This window comes from Falco punctatus (assembly GCF_963210335.1).
Source record: "Falco punctatus genome assembly, chromosome: 4".
In the NCBI taxonomy this organism is placed as follows: Eukaryota; Metazoa; Chordata; class Aves; order Falconiformes; family Falconidae; genus Falco; species Falco punctatus.
The window spans coordinates 52850381-52866434 of NC_137583.1; the positions used below are offsets into that span (position 1 = coordinate 52850381).

A 16054-nucleotide genomic window follows, 5' to 3' on the forward strand; every position below is an offset into this window, starting at 1 on the left:
GACATCCGTCTCTGCCCACATGCCCAGTAACGTGCCTGAGGAATGACTCTGTTTAGTCTCAGCTGTGGATGACCTTGGATAAGTCTTTGTTATCTGCCAAACCCCAGGTAAATGCTGAGAGGCAAGAGTGTTCAGGCTGATTTTTGAAGTTTTTCTCAGACCAGCAGTTGCTCTCACATACAGTTTGAATTTCTAGTCAAGTTAAAGCCGAGTTGGTTTGTTTTCCCTCCAGCTTAGCTCACCGTGTCAACGACACAGGCACTGGTGCAGGCATTTCAAGATGAGGAAGAAGCATCTTGGTCATATTCTCAAGGTGGTTTTCTGCTAAGTCTGTATCAGAGGCCAAAGGGCTCTGTGTAATGTTCCTACAAGCCTCAATGCCAGGTGTGCCACGCGTGGTGAACCCTGGGTCTACATCTTCCCCTCCCCTTTGCTTTGTCCTTGCCATAGCTTGTGCTTTACCCCTTGCAGGGTAGCTGGTGCCTCACTCCCCTCCAGATGCAGCTTGGAAGGAAGACTTTTAGCACTTTCTCTCACCCTCAATTTATATTTTTCATCTTCCCAGCACCAAGAATAAGTTACTCTTTTCTTTTTCTCCTCCTTCCTGAAGAAAAAAAATTGATTAGAAATTTAAATACAGTGAGTCACTCCCCTTTGCCCCCTTCCCCCCATCCTGCTCTCCCTGCCCCCACCATCCCAAGTCTTGGAGTATAAATCATTTTCTGTGGTCTGCAGCTCAGCTGGAAAAACTAACAAAATGGGTCTATAATGTCACCAGCATCTAATTTGGTGGATTTATGGGGTCTGGCCTTAAGCACTTGCTGCTTTACAGCGTGTGAGTTTACTTCTGCAGGAACTCCCTCCAGACTGCAGCTCTTTATCCTTGACTGCGGCTGTCCACAGCCTCTGGAGCTTTGCAATGGGCAGGTCCCCCTCCCTTGGAAAGTGGGAGCTCTCCTTTCTGCCCCAGCCATTGCCCCTGCCTGATGGGCCCGAAAGAGGATCACAAAACACTCCTGCAGCCAGGAAGGGCTTAGCATCGGTGACGCACTGGTTGCAGCAGGCAAATGTAATAATGAACCAAGGCAGACCTGTTGAGGTTCACATATTGAGCAGGAGTTGCATGGCTGGCTCTCTCTTTGGGCTCCCTCACACACAGGCTTGTCCTTCAGTTTTTTTCAGTTTTTGGTTTAATCTTTTTTGGTGACCGGTATTGTCAGATACAGGGGAATCACCAAGCAGGAGCAGCGTTTTACTGAGGGCATGCTTGCCTATGAAGCCCTGCTTTCAAAGGAGCCTGGCTGGAAGGTGTCTCTCCCTGTTGCATAGCTTGACCTAGGCAAAGGATGCATAAGGTGCCGTGTAAGCAGGTGGTGGCAAACACCCCTCAGCTGAAACCCTTCTGGCTTCAGTAGCCTTGTGACAACCTTCCAGGAGCAGCCTTGTCTCCTGGAAGACCCAGTGCTGGTGAGCATTAGCTCTAACAGTCCATTAACACCCTGGCATTCGCCCCAGAGGAACACACTGGAAGGTCGTTGGAGCCAATCCATGCGGCCAAGCCAAGTGCTGTTCAGTGACGAGCCTACGTTCAGGGCCCCCACTCTGTTGTCAGACCCCAGGCACATGGGACTGAGACCCACTGCCTGCAGGTGCAGCATTAGGCCCTACCTGACAGACACTCTCCTTTCACTCCAGTTATGTCCACGGCCAGCTCAGACCTGGCGCGGCTCCCGGGGTAACAACTCACACCCCATAGCACCGGTGCACCCGTGCAGAGCAGGGACCCCGCGGTGACTTTGCCTGGAGCCAGCTGTCAGAATTGCTGTGACACATGAAGTACGGGCACCTGGATAGCGTGGAAGGAGCTCAGCTCGAAGTGGCAATGATGGGGTGCTGCGGGTTAATTTTTCTGCTGGCACGCTCGGTGGTCACTGTGCCTACACTGAAACCCAAGGGGCTCTGGCAGCAGGAGAGCCATCTCCTCAGTGCTCTCAGCCATCTTCTTGCATCTTTGACTGTACGTGTGTGTGTGTATTTGTACCTAAATATATAGGTATTTATACCACAGGTATAAAACCTAGGATAATTCAGATACCAGGGTCTGAAGTGAAGAGGTGTTGGCTCTCTTTCCTACACTTTTGCTTATATATTTGCAGTCTGGACATATATCTGTTTTCCAGTATAAACATACTTTCGGACAGAAGTATGTGCTGCAGCGCGGGTCAGGAAAGGGATGACAGCTCTGATTTACATACCATTTCCCTCGCCTTAGCATATTAAGCAGGTTTTTTCTCTGTCCACCGCCCCTTCTCCCTGGGGCATCACATCTCATGGAAACCAGTGACGCTTTTGTGGAAAGCTGGGGAGAAGGCCCTCTCCGGGGGACAATCTGTCTTGTGCCTGAACTATGCATGGCATGTTCCTGCCTCGAGTCCCTGCATGTGTAGCTGCAGGGATGCCTGGGTCAGACTCTTGCTTTAGGCGCTGATAAGACGTGGGTTTAATACACAGCTTTCCCCATCAAATAATGGGGTTGCAGGTCCTCATGGAGCCTTGATCTATCGAGTCTACTTGTTCTCCCCGCTTTCAGGAGCTGATCAAACTTCCCAGCCGCATGAGAAACGGAGTATAGCAACCCTCAAAGGATGGAGAAACTCAGGAACAGCTTGTGGATCAAAACCTATCCAAAATTGCACCACAAACGTCTGAGAGGCAGGAGGAAAAGCCAAATCTGTGGACTCCCACCAGTTTACGTATGTGTGCAAACCACAGTGACCATCCAGACTCACTGCTGAAACCCATGAAATGCCCACAGCTCCTGTTGCTGTGCCAACATCATTCTGAATAATTTTATTGATGGTATTTGCCTTTCCTATCATGCTCATTCTTGAAGGGAAAGATGATCTTATGGTGAGGGCACTGATCTAAAATTTAGGAGGAAAAAGGCTTTGGAAAATACTTTGTTTCAGTGATGGTTTTGGGTAGACCTATGGAACTCCTTGTCAACATTAATTTTTGTTTAATGTGAAACATTTTGACTCTCAACTGTCTGAAAAATCTCACCAGAATATTTAATTCTTTAGTTACCTTTATTTCTTGACAAGTACAGATTTGTAAATTTTCTGTTTATGGGACGAAATATTTTGGCTTTGTCAATCAGCTTCTCTCCCAATGACAAACACTTAATGTTGGAATTTTATGCAAAAAAAAATCCATTGACAAATAAACATATTTTCCTTTCCTCCCCAAATGTTTGTAACTCAGTACAAATCACTTTTATTACGTGGGTTCTCACCAGACCCATTCTCATCACAGAGCGGTTGCTCCGACAAATGAACCCAGCAGATGCAATGGCAGTGCAATTTTTGCAATAGGGAAGGGCCCTTCCCTCAGCACCACGATTTCAGCATTCATCAGTTCTTAATAAGTCGAAAAAGATAGCACCGTTTCTCTTCCTCCATGGTGATACAAGCAGCAAATAGTTCAATTTGTGACTGGTCACACTGATGTAATTTAAACAGCTGTCTCTACAGAAGCCAAGCCCTTGCTATTAAATAACCTTTCAGTCATTCCTTAGCAGCTCTGGAAAGCCTTTTCCGGGAGTAAGGAGCAAAATTATTGCGACAGCCGTGTCTAGATAATACGTTGCCATTAAAGTCTCTCATCTCAGGGTCTCAGGCTGATTAACAAAGCTGAGTTCTGCCAAAAGCTGCGAGAAAGTTATTACTTTTGAGTACATGGAAAAAGGGAATTGCAATAATGGAGTGGGATTCGTCTTGCTTGGGGTCAGTCATCTAAGAGGTTCAAGGTGAATCTGAGCTCTCTGTAGGCGAGGGACACAGGCATCTCCAGGAGATGATCTGCCTCATCTGCACTAAGGCAGGGTGCACCAAAACTCCGGGGGTCTCTTTTTGACACCCTAGACCATGGAGGGAGCCAAAAGGACTGGCTTAAACTGTGTGCCTAGCATTAGGTGGCTAAAGGTGGTAAGATAAATCCAGCCCAAGATGTCAGGGAAATAAGGGGTATGTTAAAGGCATTACTTCACCTCGGTTAATCGGTTATTTCTTAGGAGACTTTTTCTTTTCCTTTGTCCTGTTCTAGGGAAGATGCTGCAAGTGGGTTCTTCATTAGTGGCCAGCTGTTGACCTTACAGGGCTGTAGTGAAGCTGTGGTATGGAGCAAAGTCCACCAGCAATAAGACCCAGTTTAATGTGATCAGCTACACAGAATCACACTTGCCGAGGCTCATAGCACTCATTTGACAGATCTGAACTCACCTAGAGCTTGTGGAGGTGACTTCTGCCATTGCTGAGTCTGTGGGGTCTCAAGAGATGAACTTGGTCTTTCAGGTTTTTGTGTGGCTCCGTGATGAACAGGAGGCAGGAAGGAAGGACTTCAGAAGTGAAATTGTCTCAAATCCCTTGGAGACATCCTACTCCCTTAGCGAGCCTTGCAGCAGCGGAGCGCCGGCATGCATTTTCCTGTCAGCACCCTCAGAGAGAAATCTGAGCTCCGGTGTTTAAAGCCAGATGCTCAGCTCTCTTCCCTGCCTGCACACATGCCAATCTGTTAGGCTGGCCTCCTGCCTGTTCCCAGGTGGTGTGCCAGGATCAACAAGCCCCAGATACCAAGGAAAGAGAGGTGGCCTGGGAGAGCCTCTCGAAACCCTCGTGCTGACATACCCTCTGAAAGAGGATCCTCGCGGTGACGACTCATAGCAAATGGCTGCCCCATGCTTCATGGTGAGGAACACGAGCATTTTGCCGATGAGATGTCTGGCCTGCTTTACTATTTTTGTACCTAGCAAGGGCCCAAGTTACTGGAGGGGAAGACCAGGCTCTTTACCATAATTGGAAAAACAAAGTCTTGGGAGCAGACATGGTGCTGCGAGACTGTGTCAGGGTCAGATGGCTTCTTTCCACCCCCGTGGTGGTGAGCGCAGCTGAGACACTGACCTAGGGCTGATGGACGTGGGTCCTGTCGTTCCTCCAGCACTGCAGTGCTCTTTGACCTTGACCAGGTGTCCTTGCTGTGCTTGCTTTCTGGTCTTTTTAGACAGGGTGGCAGATGTCAGATGCCTTTTGCCACTACAGTGACTCACCCAGTTAGACCTGGCTCTCAGCTGGCACTCTGATGGGGTCTTCCAAGAAGCAGCCCTTAGGAACACAAGTATTCGAAGACTTCCCGTTATGAAAGAGCCCCAGCCCCAGCTATCCAAACCCACCGGCTTCCACAGACCCCAAATACAGGAGAATAGAGGCCCATATAGCCCAGCAACCTGCCCCTGAGGGTCAGCAGCAGTAAAAAGCTAGGAAACGTTGAATTACAGAAATCTTCCTGGTTCGTGTTTTGAAAATGAAAGGTTTAGGGGCTTGCTGATATTAGTATTATTATTATAAGTGCTGCACCTCATGGACTCACGTTTTGGGTGTTTGTCTATGCTTCTTAGAGATTTTATTCTGGCCTTTCACAAAGTCCTGTATTTACAAGTGCCACATTTCCACAGAGCTGTAGATATCTCTGTATGAGATGAATATGGAATAATCTGCTTTCAAGGTGATTTTTCTTCCTGCAGACAGAGCTATTCAAGCTAAAAGCAGGAATCCCCATAAGCTAGACTGCAGCTTCCCACCTAGCAGCTAGGGATTATGAAACTCAAACTCATATTTGCTTTGGGAAAGACACTGCATGGGAGATAAAATTCCAATTAAGATGATGGCATTGGACAACTAAGAGGTTATCCATGGCAATGCCTGACTTAAACATCAAAATGTAATTAGAGGAGTGTAACTGGCATTCGCGTGGGGCCAAAACCACGGAAGAGACAGATTCATGAAGATCTGAAAATCAGAAACTGCCTGGTCTGTTAGGATTTCTCTGGCAATTTCATTGAGGCACAGGGAGGAACTACACCTTTCAGTACGTTGGCTTTACAGTAGCCCTAAAACACAAGTAGCGAGATCTGTAGGGATGGGAAGGAGGGCACAATAACGCACTTACAGGATTGCCGTGTTACTCCTTCCAAGCTGGAAAACATCAGGAGCTAAAGTACCTTGCTGAATCAGCAGCTTCATCTTTCTGCGCAGGATACATCTCACCTAACTTCAGCCAAACTAAATAGGTTTCCTCTTAAGTAGTTGTGCAGTCCTTCCCTGTGCTTAATAGAGAATGACACCAGGAGATAAGTACCTGCACCAGGTTCAAATACATCTCAGAAGTTGGGATGAACCAGCTGTCCTCATCTGAACTGACCTTACAGGCTTTCAAGCTGTGGTACCTACTTAAAAAGGTATCCAGGACAGGATAACTGACTTGCTCCCAGGACCTCCAGGGAGAGAGCTCCTTCAAGGAGTTTCTCTCTCTCCAGGAATTGCAAAGGAGGCCTGTGGTGATTAGTTCAGACACGTTGTAGATAACCGTATCATGAATCACACCCTCTTACATTTCACTTCTGCATCAGCGGGAAGGGACTCACAGACTCGCTGCCTATGGCAGGCAGCCTTGATCAAATCGTGAGCTGTGTCTTAACAGCTGTGTACAACCACTGGGGCAATACTGGAAGCTTACTGGGAATACTATCCTCTGCTCACCTTCTTCCAGAGGATCTGAGACCTCTTTCTATTGAACCATTTCTGGATTTCTGATCAGTGTTTTGGGTTTCTGTTTCTCATCAACTGTGCATCACAAATCTGACCAGATAGTTGGCTTCCTTTTTAAAACATTTCCAAGTAAAAACAAAATCTGAAGCTTAATTATACAGTAGTAAATTACCCATTGAAAGCTTCTGTTCATGAAAAACAGAGCAATTTCATCTCCCAACACCACCACCTCCACCCTTGGAATAAATCCTGCAAAGTATAAATAGTGAGAAGCCAAAGAATTAGGGGGGATGCTAAACAGTGGGACTCTTGTTCTGTAACACTGAAGTGTGAGAACTGAGGAGGGTGAGTCTGTCTGGGTGAATCATGAGCTGACCGTGTTTCGCTTACACCCCATTCCTTAATGTATAGTCTCATTGCCTTCAAATGTTAGACTGTTCCCTTGCAGACAATCCAGCAAGGGGGGAATTCAACGCCTTGGGATTTTCCATGAAAAAAAGTGAAATAAAATAAATTGAACATCTGCTAGAGATACCAGTTGGAGGGTGAACTTTTAATTCATACCAGTTCATTATAGGGATGCAGGCCAGGGGAGGGTAGCATTGGTTGCACCCATACCCATTAAATATTAGCAGGACTGTTCTCTGCCACTAAGGCCAATGGGGCTAAGATAAGCTGTGTCCGTACTACTACAGTGTCTTACTTCCCAAATCAGGATGGCTTTGTGCAAGCAGCAAGTGTGAAGTGGTCATTATCTCACACTAATTTCTAAGCTTAATTTTAAATTAAGCTTTTCTTGATGTTCTTCTATGGTGCGGGGCCAACACAGAAAGGCGTTAGCTCACTGCTAGCTGGGGTGCAGTGTTTCACCTCCAACTGACATGGAAAATCAAACGAGAATAGTAGATGAGTTCTGGATCTTTGTCTTCATAAAGCCTGGGCATGATTCAGCCACCAAAGTATGTTAATTTATTGAAAATACTTATTATAGGATTCATCTTCCTAGCTTCAGCCCCTAAAACCTCCCTTCATAGTTGATAGGGAAAGGAATCTGCAGATGGTAATTCATCCCACCAGTGATATTTTTAAAAATATATCAGCTTCACTTGTGCTTATGTCAAAAAAATGAAGCATATTGCAGTGGTTTTCGTTGTTTGTTTTTTCGTTTTGGGGTTTTTAAACTGTTTGTTTGCTTGCCTCGGTTGTTGATCTGGTTTAGAATATAGCTAGCAGAGAAGAGGAGCATGGGTCAGTAAACTGAGGAGGAGAACAAAAAGTGAAAATGGGTGGGGATATTTTAAATCAATTTTGCCTTGACAGCAGTCACAAAATGGTTGATTTTTTAAAATATTGCGTGATCAAACAATAAATCAGTAATTTTAAATTCTGGAACATACGGAACGGGGATTTATCTCTGCTGCTGTCAATGTCTCCATCTTAATAAGTCGTTCCAGCTTCCTTTGCAGCTGATAAATGCAGTTAGCACAGCTACAGGACTATGGATGTACTGTCTGGAAGTGACCTCAGGAGATCTCTTAGTCCAACCTACCACTCAGAGCAGGAATAGGGGACAATATTGTGGGTGTTGTGACTTGTTGTATCATCAAGGTCCAGAACAAAGGTTAACACGAAAGAATCACAGGCTTGTGCAGATGGAACTTCATGTGTGGTAGCATGTATGTATGATACTGGGATGTAGTCAGTTTACATAACGGTGAACAAAACCCAAGAGCTCAGGGCTGAAAAGTCACACAAGCATAGTGCACATCAAACCACCTTGCTCCAGAATTTATTTAGCTGCTTCTTAAATCGAGTTGAGCTCTCTTCCCCAACCGTTCTCACAGTGATACTATTTCTGAGAGCCCCGCTTTGCAATAATTTGCAATAATTTGTCTAATGAAAACAGAAGCATAAGGAAAAATAAAGCCCATGAGACACTACAGCTGTACATCTTTACCAAAATATTTCCATTATGTATGTCTCCTATGGTTAGGTTAAAATATATATTTTTAATTCCCTCCCCTTTCAGGAACTAGGTGCGTTTCACAAGTCACAAAACCAGAATCCAAAAGTCCAGTTTCCCATTAGGAGTCAGATTTGGTGGAACATTTTGCCAAGGCCACATTGATGAAACTGCAGAGCAAGAAAGTGGCTGTGCTTTTGCAAAGCTACAACAAACGGAATAAATAGCAAAGACAAGAAAAAAAAAAAACAAACAAAAAAACCCTAAAAGGCCTTGAGAAACACTGTCTGGCAGGAGACAAAGAGAGGCAACCCATCTGACTTGCCCTGTGCCTGCTCTTGAAGGGGTTTTGTCTAGCCTGAGCTGTCTGCACAGCCTGGCTTCACGGAGACGGATTCCCTGCCCGCCGTCCTTTCCCAGCAGCGAGCACAGCCCCGGACAGGCTTTCTCTCTTCTCCTTTCATGTTGAGGAGAAGGGCAGGTCGGTGTTAGCAATCCCTCTGCAGCTCTGGTTTGATGCCTTGCTGAAGGGCGATAACATTTCACCGCTGAAAGGCAGAGGGGTGATTAGCAGGGATATAATGAAGGTAAGTGTGCGGTAAGGAATGCCTCGGTGCAGTTGGTCACCGATGTCCTCAAAGCCTCTATTGTTGCTCATACCGAGGCGAACAATTTGTCCTTCTGAAGCTCGCAGATAGTGATCTTTCGCCATCTCTCCAGAGAGCCATCCCACGGGGCTGCCTGAAGGAGGAGATACGGATCAGCTCTGTGACTCCCTTAGCCTGCTGGAATGGCTTCAGAAGGTGTCGGATGTCAAGAGCGGTGTGGAGCCTCCCCGCATCACCGCATCTTGGCAGCTACGGGCTCCGAACCGCCACATCTTGTCAGCTGCAGCGCTCTCGGGACTCAGTTATGCAAGTACTGGATAAAGACGCCAAGCTTCAGGTTGTGGTAATATTCCCAGTAATCCCTCCAGGTAGAACTTTCTTTGAGGAATTCCTCAATTGGAGAATTTTCTCTTTAATATTGTAAGCCAGGTAAGAGTTTTCAAAGTCTAATTCACCATATGATTGTACAGGTTTACACTGCCTGGCTTGCTCTGACTTGGGCAGAATGAAACCACAGCCAAACTGGAGAGCTAGACTGATCCTTGTGCTGCTCCCCTTTGGTCCAGCAAGGTTTCCAGCTTGGCAGTCCTGCTTGTGCTCACCAGGACAGCAATCTCCATGGGGGTCTTACACACCTGAAATAACTTAATGGCACACCCACCCAGCACTATTACTAACGCAGAGCAGGAGATTGAAGTCTAAACCCCAATTCTCTTGGTACCAGCTACCTGCATGGCTTAGAGGCCACCCACCTTGGGGTACCCCCAGCACCACCGGCAGCAGGAGGTGGGATCTGATCCTTCTGCATTTGGAGGCTGTGATCTCTAACAGAGATCGCATGAGCCAGCATAGTTTCTGCTGTGATATGTTTATTTTCACCGGCCCAGGATCAATCCCTAATACGTTTCAAAGACATTAAATGAAATTTCGGCCACCAGGAGAGGCACCATCATGGGATTTCATCTCTCTTCCAAGGCAAGCAACTTAAAAAAAAAAAAAAAAAAAAGAGAGAGAGAAAAGGAAAAAGGACCTTTTAAAGTGGCAAGATCTGAGTTTAAAGCCCAGAGAAAACAGTTTGAATGACTGCCTTTACAACATGTCCCACTTCAGAAACTGTAGGAGGATGTGGTTTGTCTTTGTTTTATTTGCATCGCTCAGTGCTATAGGTTTACCCCAGCGTAGAAAAGGGGGATATTAGCTCCACTTGACGCATCAGTTGAGGGAGTCAGAAAACTCTCCTGGTACTCTATTAACTTTCTTTGAGGGGTGTGTGTGCATGTGTGTGTGTGTGTGTTTTGGGTTTTCTTTCCTCAGTGAGAATTTATGACTGGTGATTCAGAAAGTGAACCGGTGTTTATTTTCCTTTTCCTATGATACTCCACACTGCCTATGTTCCAGGAAACATGACATAGCTGTTATTGCTAGAAATGAGCTTTCTGCCAGTGGTTTACATTCACAACTGGCTTCTGAAGGAAGGAATTCCTGGCAGTGCTTCTCAAACTGTATGGTTTTGTCCTTTGCAATATTCCTGAGCACTTTTATTTCCACATTTGCAAATCCAAACAGAAGATAATTAAGAATTGCCACTTGGGACTGTGGATTGGGTGTGTGTCTTTTCTCCCCACTTTGATTAATTTCTGAAACAGCTTAATGCATTCCCCAGTGTTTGCATTCTGCAGGATCCAGAAGAATTTGCATCCATTTATGGCCATGTGCTACAACCTCAGGAGGGCAAAATGGCATCACTTCCTTGACAGCCATGTGGGTAAATTCTGCCCATGCAAGCAGATGTAGCTCCAACACCGTCAGCAACATTAGAACCACAAGAGGTACAGGTTTTATAACAGTGCTGCCCAGCATCCATTTGTTTTAGGGAAAGATGTGGCTGAAGAGGGGAATTATAACTAGTGTGCTTGAAATGGCCAATTGTCCAATGAATGATAGGTTGGATTCTCTTTACGTGTTGATGGAACAGCAAGAGCAGATGGCATAGCACTGGAACCATCCGAGGCCAGGCTGGACGGGGCTCTGAGCAGCCTGATCTAGCTGAAGATGTCCCTGCCTGCTGCAGGTGGGTTGGACTAGGTGACCTTTAAAGGTCCTTTCAACCCAAACCATTCTCTGATTCTATGGTTCTGTGAAAGGGATGTATTCACAGGAAGGTTCCTTAAAAGGCAGCTTGTGAGGTGGCAGTTAGACTTCCACTGAAGCTTTGAAGAGGTGAAGATGAAACCCAAGAGAGAAGGATGCAAGGATATTTAAATGACTCTGCATTCTGGTTTGCATTTCTGTGCGTTGACGTGACCAGAGTGAATTGCAGTAAGAATCATTCCACGTAGCAATGGAGGCAGACAATGGTTTCTCAATGCTTTTCCCCCCACAGTTCTCATCAAAATCTTGAAATTTGCTGGCCTAGAACAGCATTTCACTAAACACCATTTGATTTTGCTGGTTTTGGCTGGCATTAGTCTGCCCCGTGGTGTCTATCTGGGTTTTAAGGAAATTACAAGCGGTTAACAAATAAAAGCCTAATTGTGCCAGATGTGGGACATTCTGGCAGTCTTTGAGTTCCAACAATCTGATTACGATTCCTTTATTCATTCATTTCAGGGAACAAACCTTGTAACAAAGTCTTCTTGGAAACACCACCAAAATTGATGCTTTTAATTAAAAAAACAAAGAAACAGAGCAAATGAAAAGAGTAATTGCAACTGAGGCTTTTTGGTCTGAATTTTCCTACTGGAAAGTTGGAAAAGGTCATTGAAATTAACAGGTTTTTGCCTGTTTCTAAACATTTTATTACAAAGAATAAATGTATTTCCTGGACTATGAAAATAAAAATACAAGGCAAAGCAGCTTCGCTTTCAATGGTGGTATTCTAAGCCAGTGAAAGCAGATAGACACAGCTCTCTGATCTGTGGGGAGGGGATCTGTGACCACAGCCTTTAAACTTGAAACATTTTGTGTCCCACCAGGCGGAGACTTATTCCCACCTAGGACTTTCTGTTCAGAAGTACACTCAGGGCACTGCATAACTGTGACACTTCTCTGCACTGCAAATTTGACCTGCAAGTGAGGAATGACCTTAATTTTTCTTTTTTTTTTCTTTTTTTCTTTTTTTTTTTTAGATTTCTAGACCCTTGCTGTCTTCTCAAAGCTCAGCTGCTGTGACTAAAGCTGAATAAACTGATGCAGATTTTACCTGAACAAAATCTTCATATACAAGAAGTGAAAACTGTAGGAAAAGAAAACTAGGTGATAGTCTTTACTGCCCAGGGCTGATGGAGGTGATATTTCTGCTAGCTCCAGTGGGCAAAACTGGGCTTTAAGGAAGAGTCCCCTTTCATGGATGGGAAAATTAAGCCACAAAGTGGGTTATGCACCTCTCTCCTTTCCACTTCAGGAGCACTCTTCTGCTTTCCAGACTTTTCTTATTTCCCTTGATATTTCTTATCGTCAGTGTTATGAATTTTCGGTCTTGGCTTAGCTGCCCTGAAGGTATCAAAGCATTTCAGTCTCCTCAGACCAGCTGGACTGTTCACTTCTAGTGTCCAAATAACCCTCTTCTGCACCTGCTTCAGTTTGAGTCCCAACACCAGATTTGCCCAATATCTTTTATTAGTCAAACTTAGACAGCTGGAAAAATAACAACTAAACCACACAGAACCCTCCCTCTCGCACCCATAGAGGCAATCTTTCACCTATTAAATTAGGCACCTAGGAGGGGTGACCACAAAATAGGCTGGAGAGAGAAAAATTGTGATTGCTTTTATATTCCAGCAACTAAAATGTTCATGTGGTGACCCGGGATACAGTCCCTGCCTTAATCAGTGCTTAGCTGTTACACCTAGGAGGAACAGGTTTGATAGCAGATAATGAGAAAAGGCTCTTAAGAGAAACAGGACCACCCTGTGGGAGATGGGGACCCCAACCTCTGCCTCATATAGGTGCAGGGGGATTTGAACACAGGTTTTCTGCATTTTTATTGAACAGTTTAGCAGTGGACTATAAAACTGGCATTGCTACAGTTTCTGCTAATGCTGCTCTTTGAGAGATTATGGACATTTGCACTTAAAAGGTGAGGCTGTGCTAAGTCTGCGTATCATGCAATGTTTGCTGAGCACTTCAGCACCCATAATTCAAGGGCTTGTGGGACCTTGGCACCACTGGGATTATATTGGATTTGGAGAACCTACATTTTTGACATAAGTTTATAAAAGGCATGCCTGTATTATACTCTGAATACACATAGATGTTCTTTGACTTGGAGATTAACCAGCGTAGGGCAACCTGGACATAATGCTGGCAAACTCCAGAACAAGGTGGCTGACTTCTAACTGCAAGTTGGTCACCGTAGATCCTGCTTTGCACCTCCTTACTTGCCAAAATGACATGGCCTAAGCCATACCAGACATGGGGACTGTTGTTTGACCTGTGCTAAGGAGCGGTTTGGGAGAGCACTGGCTGACCTGCTCCAAAATTGGGCTAGGGAGCATATAGACATTTGCATACTGGTGGTGGTGGTGGTTGATTTGATAGCGTGGATGTTACTTGGTGGCTTTTACACCACTGTGAAAAGCCACACTCAATTTCAGCCACTACCGTGTCAAGCATAAAGCATGTAGAAGGAAAATCCCCAAGCCCTTGGCTTAGACATCTAACTCGAGCCTTGGAGAAGACAAGTCCATTACTCATTTCTCTGGGGGAAATGGGTGGAGAAGGAGGTGCCACTTCTGACAAGAGAGATGTGTTTCTAGGGCACACAGCCAAGAAATGGGAGACCTGGATGCAGGTCTGCTCAGATTGAGAAGGTTCAACCTTTGAACACCTCCATCTCGGGAAGGTAAAGTAGTGTTGAGTGCACACACACACCCCTTTTTTTTTTTTTTTTTTTTTTGGTGTGAAAGGCAGGCTTCTAGGATGAAGGAATGAAGCAGAAGCCTGTGGCCCACAGCATGAGCAGAAGATTTCTCTGGGAGTGCGTGAGACATGTTCAAAATACCCAGTATCTTGGTTGTTATGAGACTAATGCAAAGATGAAGCTGTCACGTTGAGGGAGTTGTCAATGTCTGAGCTTGTAAAAAACACACCAGGCAGAATTAAGTCTGATGAAGTAGCTGTGAATCCTAATAAAATCCTAATAATAGCACTTATGATCATCATTAGAAGGGAAACCTTTCAGTGCAGTGGTTGTGATGTGATCTGCAATGCTACAGAGTTACCATTTTTGAATGAAAGTCGATCCACAGTTTTTTGCAGCACTGTGGAGACTGGTGGTGGTGAATAAAATATATATATGTTTTCACATCACTAAGTGGCCCTAAGGCTGTTTGCCATCTGGCTCTTATTTAATAAACAAAGTGAATCAAATTAGACCAGCAGAACAGTCAAGGACTCATTTGACTTTCAGATGGGGTTAAATACACACATCCCTCAACATCCTGAGGAGAAGTATTTTCAACACAAATAGACATTGGAGAAGGCTTTCAATGACAGCTTTCAATATTTATTTCAGTGGAGAATTACAGGAAAAAGAAAAAACATGCCTTGAATTAATCATGTTAAAAAAAACCCCACAGCAGTAAACAGAGACAAGTTGAAGTGGATGTCTGATTATTATATAATTATATAATAACTGATGAAAGACACCCAGAAATCTAATTACTTTAATTCCAGATTTTAGGGTGAGAAAGCAGCTGTAGATCATTTCATCCAACTCACTGTAAAATACAAATTTTATCATTTCACCCAGTGATCTCTGCATCGGACTCCATAACTTGTGTTTTTCTTACCTCTGTCTTCCAGAAAGGCACCTGTCTGTGCAAATTAATCTGTACATTCACCTGTATCAACCAGACTCATTCAATTGAAACACAATATGGTCTCATCTGAAAATATTTTCTCCCCTTCTTTATGCTGGTGGGCACCAGTGGTAGTCTCATATGTGAATTTCTTATCTGTTGGACCCTGTGCTGTCTCTTTCTTAAGTTTTCCTGAATTAATGTCAGATGAATTAATACATAGTTATGCCAGTTATTCCACTCTTCCTTTGCAAGGAAAGAGATCCAGAAATCCAAGTTTCATTTAAAAAACTAAGCCTGGCCATTCTGGGACCAGTCTAAGGTTGTCCCTGTCCCAGTATCCTCTCTGCAACTGTGGCCAGGAGCAATTATCTAGGGAAGTGTGTAAGACTAGGGCAAATGCATAATAATGCTTTGCTGTGATATTTTCTATATTTTTCTATGCTGTGATCTGCACTAGCCATCCTCATAGTCCCCTGGGGCAGAAGCAGCAATCAGACTGGTTTTCCAGGGTTCAGGCCCAGGTAGAAAAAGGCAGAAGGGCAGGAATCTATTTCTGAACCCTGAAATCAGTTGCACATGTTGGGGGAATGGCTTGCTTGGCTTAGGAAGCTGCCAAAGCACTAGTCCTGCAGCCAGCCAGCTCCCCGGGGAGTTATCTGGGCCTACTGACTTTCTTGAAATGCATAACCTTAGGAGGTGATATTAAACACCATTTTTCATTACAGGTGGGTTGGAAAGTTGTTTCTCATGATATGAATCCAGCTTCCTGCGCCTCGCTAACTGCAGAACACAAATATGTGTTGAATGCCCCACCATCATTCCTCAAAGCTAGATCATCTATGTCTGGAAATGGGCATTTATTTTTATTACAATGTCTGTCTTTTCTAAAAATATTCAAAACAAATTCCTAGGGTCCTGACAGCTGTGGAATGTAGCTTCTCTCATCATATTTCTCCATTTAATGCCTTCAAAATTATTGGCCTCGTGCCTTCTCCCCCTTTCCCTCTTAGATTTTAACCTGGATTGCACAGGAACCTGGGCTGATAGGATCGTGCTGATTTTCCATCTGCTGCCTGC

General features: G+C 44.8%; 1 protein-coding gene across 9 annotated transcripts in view; it reads left to right on the forward strand.

The window, feature by feature from the left end:
• The window catches only part of SNAP47 (synaptosome associated protein 47), a 109683-nt gene that overhangs the window by 79623 nt on the left and 14006 nt on the right, over positions 1-16054 (forward strand). For 6 of the 9 annotated variants that reach the window (XR_013927489.1, XR_013927490.1, XR_013927491.1 and 3 more), the window contains exon 6: positions 1-16054. This exon is cut by the window's right edge. Coding sequence is in view for 1 of the 9 variants with exons in the window: in XM_080383112.1 (XP_080239238.1) it covers positions 1-30 (30 nt within the window). In the remaining 8 variants the exon portion in view is untranslated. The other 3 variants (XR_013927494.1, XR_013927495.1, XR_013927496.1) reach the window with 3 other exon arrangements.